We start from the raw sequence: 7,930 nt of genomic DNA, 5'->3' as shown, positions 1-7,930 counted from the left end.
TTTTTCTTTGGGGCCGAAGCCAAAGATCCTCACTGATTTGTGAACAAGCTTATTGGCTGGGCATGATTTCTGTTTTGAGTGGTCTCCATTTATTCAATTTACATCATTGAATATGCTTCTTTTATGCAGGTTCCCCAAACAGAAAGCAAGAAATTATCAAGACTGTCTATTCATGTGACCTTTCAAGTGCACAGCCAACCATCTGATTTACAAATCTATTTTTTTTAAAAGGAATGCTGGATGCCTCCAAGGATGAGTCCTGCAGGCTGGAATACAATCAAGTCATCAGGTGTGGGTGGAGTCTGAGCCAAGCTGTCATATCTTTTATTTGGTCCAAAAAAAAAGAAAAAAAAAGAAAAGCAGCGCTGCTCCATTCAAGCACCTCCGAACCCTATTTTGGTTTGGTCGCTGTAATGGGCTTATGGGGGGTTTTGTTTGGGTTTTTTTTGTCAGGTGCAAGTCTTTGTACTGCTTTAAAAAACTTCAACACCACTAGCACCCCAAATGCAAGAGTGTGGACATGGACACCACTGCCAACGCAGCCAATGTCAACAGATCATCAGTCAAACAGGACGGAGCCCAGCAAACAAGATCCATTCCCTGCCAGCCGGCGGCTCTGGATCCATCAGTTGAAGAGGCCCGCCGTTGAAGAGCGTGCAAAGATTCTGCAAATACAGCAAGCCAGTGAGCCGCAGCCCTCTTTCCAGGATCACGTTGTAAAGACCCTAATTCAAGGCCCGGATCTTGAGCCGCCCACTGAGGTGGATCCCAAGGTATTTTTTCCATGCACAATAGCTTGTCAAAGTGCAGTTTGAAGGTCTTTGAATTGTGTTTTAGATGGTGGTTGACTTAAGGGAGTGGATTCCTGTGCCAGCCGACAGCCTGGCGGTGCAATGTGGTGAGGGAGAGGTCATCATCGAGGTCAAGCGGAACTTCTTAGGTAACTGCTTATTTAATCTGGGTACACACATAATTTTGGTTTGGAACATTTTTTTTTTTTTTTTATTGTGGGGGGGGACAAAAAAACACAACACGGCCGCTCCACATTGCATTAACAACTCTCCCCCTCCAAGCCAGATTTATGCCATAGTAGCAAGACTTGACCTGTGAGAGGCAATGTGGTGCCACAGGGCATCCAGAATGCTGAAAAATACAAAGATTAGTACAGTGGTTCTTAACCTTCTTAGAGGTACCGAACCCAACGAATTAATATGCACATTCACCAAACCCTTCATTAGTGAAAATATATATAATGCATATTACAAATTCAATATATTAAAAAAAACACATTTATTCCGAACGTTAAAAAAAATAAAATTTTAATAGGCAAGTATACTTTTTTGTTGTTGTTGTACGACGTACTCTCACGACAGTCACACGTTCACTACTAAGCGAACTACATTTCCCACAGCACTGATTGGACAAGCAATGTCATGTGATCATCTGCAGCCAGCGATGGTCAAGTGGGCGTGTTATAACAGACGTGTTGGGTCACGTGTCTTACCCTCAGTGGCAAAGGCTCTGTCGAACCCCTGAGACCGCTTAGCCAAAACCCTGGGGTTCAATCGAACCCAGGTTAAGAACCACTGGATTAGTAGAAGAACAAAAAGTTAGGCCAACTGTTAACATATCTGTGAGAAGGTGGCGGGAAACTCTTGTTTTGACAGTGAATGTTGAGATGGCTTTTGCTCTTCTATTTGTGTCTGGCAACAATGTGAAATTTGGCAAGCTTCCTCCTGGGCTCATGTTCCATTTCAAGTCAAAATCGAAGAGGATGTGGATCAATCGACCTGTACTAACTGCACAGATTGTTGCACTTGGATTAGAAATATTAATTTAGGTTTATGTGACAATTTTTCTTGGGTTTGAGTATTTTATAAACACAACTGGGAGAAATTGTCACTTGTAACGCCCCTGCACGACAGGGGAATTTCAAAAGGCTATCTTGCTGATTTTTAATTGGAAGGGGTGATCCAGCTCAAATTAACGACAATTATGCTTGAATATGAGTAGAGGAGGCAACCTCGCCGCATAATCTCCCCTGAGCGGGCTCGAATTGCAACATTGAAGAGACAGTGATGACAAGATTCTGTACCGATTGTGGCAAATGGCCCAGACATCAAGCCTGGCGATCAATAGGTTGTCCTTTTTTTCCCCCTTTACTCTGAGAAATGGACCTGTCTTTATAGCCACCCATGAAGAAAGCTGCGCTTGCTTTGAGTGTTATTGACTGGAGCAGGACAAGAAATAGACTCAGGTAAATGGTGCCTGACTTGAACCTTGTTATTCTTTTTTATTTCCTTCAAGGAAACGGTCAGCTGATTCATCCGAGTGATCTGACCTTAGGAGGCTGCAGCCTGCTAGACGTAGCCGATGACATGCTACGCTTCCAGACAGAGCTTCACAGCTGTGGCAGCACAAAGAAGGCAGTTTTTTAGTTTTTTGGGGGACGCTTTATTTCCTGTCTGTTCAAAGCTCCTGTACCTCTTCTTCATTAGATGACAGAAGAAGCCCTCATCTACACCTTTTTGCTCACCTACGTTCCAACACCAGTTGGCAGCACCTCAATTTTTAAGACGAACCCTTCAGAGGTGCTAATTGAATGCCACTATCCAAGGTGAAGCTTTTTATTTGGCACCATCCCTTCTCATCATACAAACATTCAAAGAACAAACCCAACATGCTGCCTGCATGAGCTCACGCTTTGCCCTTACTGTCAAAGGAGGCACCAGGTCAGCAGCGATTCCATTGCGCCTCATTGGCAGGAGTTTGCATCCAGCCTGTTAACAGAGCAACAGCTCCACTTCTCCCTGAGGCTCATGACAGGTGAGTGAAAAAACAAACCCTGAAAAGGAAAATGGTTTTAAATTGCAGTCAGGTGGCTAGCTAGCTATTCAATAGGGTGGGCTGCCACTCGAGGCCCAGTCCAGACCAAATATTGATGTTAAGAACCTTTTTAAAGCTATCATCAGTTTCAGTTTTGATTGACACTTTAACAATGTTGCTCATTGTGGTTCTAGTTTGCATTGGTGTACGGCTGCAAAGCATCATACTGCATACTGCACAGGGTGTATGAAATAAATAAATAAAATAGAAATTTGTATTTTCTGGGTAACTACCTGTCCTAGGCAAACAAAATTAGATATGCTTTTATGTTGAAAAATAAACTGTTTATTAAAATGTCAATATCCATCCATTTTCCAATCCGCTTATGCTCACAAGGGCCGCGGGGGGTGCTGGAGCCTATCCCAGCTGTCTTCGGGCAGTAGGCGGGGGACACCCTGAACTTGTAGCCAGCCAATCACAGGGCACACAGAGACGAACAACCATCCGCGCTCACACTCGCACCTAATTCGAGTGTTTAATCAGCCTGCCATGCATGGTTTTTTTTTGTTTTGTTTTTGGAATGTGGGAGGAAACCGGAGTACCCGGAGAAAACACACTTGGAGCCCGGGGAGAACATGCAAAATCCACGCAGGGAGGCCGGACTGGAATTGAACCTCTGCACTGTGAGGTCGACGCGCTAACCACTGGGTCCACCAGGCTGCTCAAATGTCAACAATTTATTTAAACAAAAGTTTTAAACTGATTCAACAAAGCTTTACCAATGTTCAATATGCACATCATCAACCTGTGACATGGTGTGCCTTTTCTTTTCTACCTTCCTCTCTGTTCAGTGTCCCAATCTACTTTCCCTTTGGTGTATATTTAGTGTACTCCATATTTTTGTCAATGCAAACAGTACACTGTTGACTGTGTTCCTCCAACATTCCAACTCATGGAACGCATTTTCATTGCTATGAACGCCATACTTGGTTGGGGAAAAAAAGGTGTACGTTAATCATTAAGCATCAAACTTTACATGTTTCTTTTCATTTGTGATCATTCGTTGTGGCAGCAGCAAACCCAGTTCAAATTCATTGAGTATCAACTCTTATTAAACTTCTGCAACTGGACTATGTATGAATATTCCTGTCATGTATTTAGAAAATATCAGTCACAGCTGTTTGTATGATGCAGTACAAACTACACCCACATTGATTTCTAAACAAATGCCGCTATGTAAGCATGTTTTTCAATCATTCGTCATTTGGATTCATTCATTTCCACGCACAGTGGTGATGAATTTTGTGCCATGTATACACGGTGTCATAATTGTTGATGGTGGCTGATTGTGAATGTCTGATCACGGGTGTATCTGATGCATCTTGATCTTATTAGATTGTGCAAGTGCCCTCAAGATGACATCTCTTCTGTATTCGGATTGACTGATTAGAGGAGTGGCAGTTGCAGAGGACCACCGGTGTCTACGTCGTGGGCGAGATGATGCAAATTGAAGCCTCAGCCCCCCAGGGCCATCATGTTCCGCTGAGGGTCTATGTTGACAGCTGCGTGGCCACGATGAGCGCCTCCCCAAATTCTCAGCCATCGTATGTCTTTGTCGACAATCATGGGTGAGAAGTGCCAACGTTGGTTTGTCTCTAAAAGCGTCCAGCATTTAGTCGATTGCCAGTGAATAACTGAAGTGTGACCGTCTGTTTTTATGGATCCCGCAACTGCTCGTTGCCTTCTAAGGTGTCTAATGGATGCGAAGCTGACGGGCGACAAGTCATACTTCATGCAGAGAAGCAGTGAGAATAAACTTGCTTTCCAGCTGAAAGCCTTCACTTTCCACCAAGATGACAAGAATTCGGTGAGTGCTGGTTGCGTGAGCTTTGTTGTTTGAAACCAGAGACAACCCAAACCAGATATTTAAGCCCATTTTCCCTTCAGGTGATGAGAGAAACTTGATATTTTGGAAGCGGCCTATTATCTTTTTGGCTTTCATGAGGCGCACAATGTTTTGGCTGGAGCCCTCAATACCCTGAGGGGGATTACTTTGCTTGAAATACTATGTAGAGTGAGAATTGGAATAAATAAATGCAGCCATTGTCTGCCAGTACATTGAGTTACAATACAGGGCGCTATCAAATCTTTTCAAAACTGTTAAATTTTGATTGACACTGACGTGGAGGTACAGGATTCATTTAAAAATATTTATGGGGGGTGGATTGGGCTCCACCAATGCTTTTTTTCCCCCTCAGAAGTACTTTTATTAGAGTTCCGCTACTTGATAATGAAATTACATCTTGCAATTCTAAAAGGTGTTTTATTTTTAATCAAATATTGGTCCAAAACAACCTTCCTGAGCATTTTTAACACAAATGGCACATTGTCGAGTAACGACTATTCGTTACTAACATCCAGCTGCTTTCCCCCCCCCACCCCCCCACCCCACCCCAACAGTCTTGCCACACATTTAACTTAAATGTAGCCTGTCACACAAGACGTAGCAGTTATGTGGTGTCTAAGTTTGAAGAGACAAAGTAGGAATACGGCTACCGCGTTACCACTTTCCCATACTGTTCACATTTTGGCACCATGAGAGCAAGATGACACCTGTCAGTTGATAAACCCTGCCGCACCACTGTGACAACACAAAAAGGAGATTTGCAGAGGGAAGTGGTCCCAGAGCGGCAACGGCAGCTTGTCGGAGGCAGGAATCGCACAAAGGCATAGGAGTGGATGCCCTAGGAGTTATTCATGGACCAAACATCTGTTGTGAATTCTGTTGTTTTTCTTGTTGGAGAACCACAAGGCAGGTGGGTGGTGGGGTAACGGAAACGGTCAGGATGAGCATTGAAATAGCTCAGGGCAGATGCAGTTCAGTTTATACAGTGCATTTTTAGGCTCCTCTTAAAATTCCACCCAAATATCCCAAACTTTATGTCATGAGTGTATTACAAAAGGAATACACTTTCTCTGCAGTATTCATAAAGCATCCGTCATGTGCAACATCTCACGTTTATTCCGCTCCCTTGTAGCTTTACATCACATGTCTGCTGAAAGCAACGACAGTATCTGCTCCAGTCAACTCGCAGCACAAAGCCTGTTCATTTTTAGCCGAAGCCAAAAGGTGAGTGGGAACAAAGGCAATGTCTTGAGCAAGCTTATGTTGTGAGATTTTTTTTTTAATGTTTTATAAATATTCACCTGGGGCCAGGTGGGTGGCCTCAGGTGGGGACAACAAGGTGTGTAGCTGCTGTGAAAGCAGCTGCAGTGAGCAGAGACGGAGAAGGGACCTTGGAGAGGATGCTGGTATGTTGACGGAAACGCAGCATGAGGAATTTCCACTTATGGTTGAATGCGCTGATGTGCTTGTTACCCTTCTGTTTTGGAGCGGCAGGTCTACTTCCCCATGTGCAGTGGGAGGGGACAGCGCATCTTGGCCTTATCCAAGTGGAGGCGGAGAATGTGACGCAGCCAGAAACTTGTTCTTCTCGTCAGATACCAGAAGTCGCACGAGCTGGTAGAAAGCCACAGCAAAGACATTATTTACATTGACTTCATTCTTAGCCATGTTGCTCTTCATCCTCCCTCCTCAGCTTCCTCCCGATCTTTAGCCACTATATGTACAGTGCTGGCCGGGCTGCTGCTTGCTGTCATTGGCGCTGCCATCTGCAGCGGAATGCACAAACCCACTGTAAAGGTTTGTATCTGAGGAAAATAAAGGATTGTGCCAAAGCCTCAGCTTCTTTTTAATCCTGCAACTGAAGTCTGCAATTGTAAATAATAAATCTACTCAACATATGGAGTACAAAGGTGAATGCTCGGTTCCTTTTGCAGTGTTATGAGCAGATTGGGTTTAAAAGGGGTTTTGTCCAACCTTGCGGAAAATGGCTTGGCTATAAAAATCTGTGCAGCCTTTCCCAAGGAAGGTTATTGCTTCATCTATCTGCAGCGGGTCGGCGCTGCATATGGATAAACGTAGGACTTAAAGTTCCAGACTAATGAAAGATAAGAGATCAAGTGTGCACCGTGTGTTCACTTCAGACCTCAACCAGGAAAACAACCCCATGGGCAAAATGGAAATGTAGCACCACTAGTTCCACGCTGCGAAGAAAGAAAGAGAAAAAAAAACAGCAACTCAATGTTATGCCTGTAACAACGGTCATATTTTAGCTTCTCCCTGTAATTCCCCCCCCCCCCCCCCTTCCACTGGCCCAGCAGCTCCCTCTAGCATTCTGCCAGTGGATGAGTCCTCACAAAATGGGGCTCATCATGAGCTGTTCCTCATGAGCCCGGGAAGATGAATCGACATAATTAAAAAGACCATAAAAGCGAAGCGGAGGCTTTTATTACAGTAATATGTGGAGGCCTGATTTAATGGGGTGTTTGCTCCTATGTGCACAGCCGACGGATGCGTTGCTTTACTGCCCGGGTAACACTGACCCGCCCACCCATTGCCTACACACCAGAGGCTCGTAAAAAGCAATATCTAATGATGCACCGGCAAGGAGGCATGACAGACTCCAAGACACAGGGAAGAAAACCCGTAGGCCTTTCCCTGAAAAGAATCAATGAGGTGGACTTTATTTATTTTTTAATATGTGATGTCTCGTTAATGAGGCAATATAAGAAAATACTTTAGCTGTAATCTTCGCACAATGTTCACGAAATGGGCCTCCTGTAATGTTCAATTTTTCCTCCATCGCACTATGTATTTGGTTATGGCAGTTTTCAGAGGAACAGTTTTCAGAGGAATCAGCCAAGCATAAACTGGTGTCTTATTTTTCGTGCTGGAGATGCGTGTGAACAGTGTCAGGACCCAAGTTGATAAAGTGGCAGAGGTTACTGAACTCCTGCCCCCTTTGCTCTACCCACTGATAGGATACTGAAAGGCCCTAACATACGTGATGCTTGTTCATGCATTTGTACGCTTTTGCGCACGCTATCACCAGTCATGGTGAGTGTGAGCCCGATGGAGAATTTTGTATTGGTGGTCAGCAAATCTCGGTGGGACAGGAGAACTGAACCAAAATCTGTATTAATTAATGGACTAGAGAGCTTCTTGTTTACTTTAAACTTACCTTATAGCAGATGTGTGTGA

The 7,930-nt window shown here is 44.2% G+C and overlaps 1 protein-coding gene across 2 annotated transcripts; it reads left to right on the top strand.

The window, feature by feature from the left end:
* Nucleotides 1-307: 307 nt before the first annotated feature.
* Nucleotides 308-6,564, top strand: LOC127596373 (zona pellucida sperm-binding protein 3-like). Of its 2 annotated transcripts, none has more exons than XM_052058785.1 (11): nucleotides 308-773; nucleotides 838-940; nucleotides 2,308-2,426; nucleotides 2,499-2,617; nucleotides 2,723-2,826; nucleotides 4,277-4,454; nucleotides 4,576-4,693; nucleotides 5,865-5,956; nucleotides 6,044-6,138; nucleotides 6,221-6,349; nucleotides 6,426-6,564. In XM_052058785.1, exons 1-11 carry the CDS (start codon nucleotides 414-416, stop codon nucleotides 6,539-6,541), a joined length of 1,533 nt encoding a protein of 510 aa, XP_051914745.1. In that variant the 5' UTR covers nucleotides 308-413; the 3' UTR covers nucleotides 6,542-6,564. The 2 variants fall into 2 exon arrangements, with proteins under 2 accessions (XP_051914745.1, XP_051914746.1); XM_052058786.1 differs by having other exon boundaries at nucleotides 311-773; nucleotides 6,227-6,349.
* The last annotated feature ends 1,366 nt before the right edge of the window (nucleotides 6,565-7,930 follow it).

Source organism: Hippocampus zosterae, chromosome 2, assembly GCF_025434085.1.
Source record: "Hippocampus zosterae strain Florida chromosome 2, ASM2543408v3, whole genome shotgun sequence".
In the NCBI taxonomy this organism is placed as follows: Eukaryota; Metazoa; Chordata; class Actinopteri; order Syngnathiformes; family Syngnathidae; genus Hippocampus; species Hippocampus zosterae.
The sequence above is the reverse complement of the archived record's forward strand: the minus strand, read 5'-3'. Positions and strand labels throughout refer to the sequence as shown.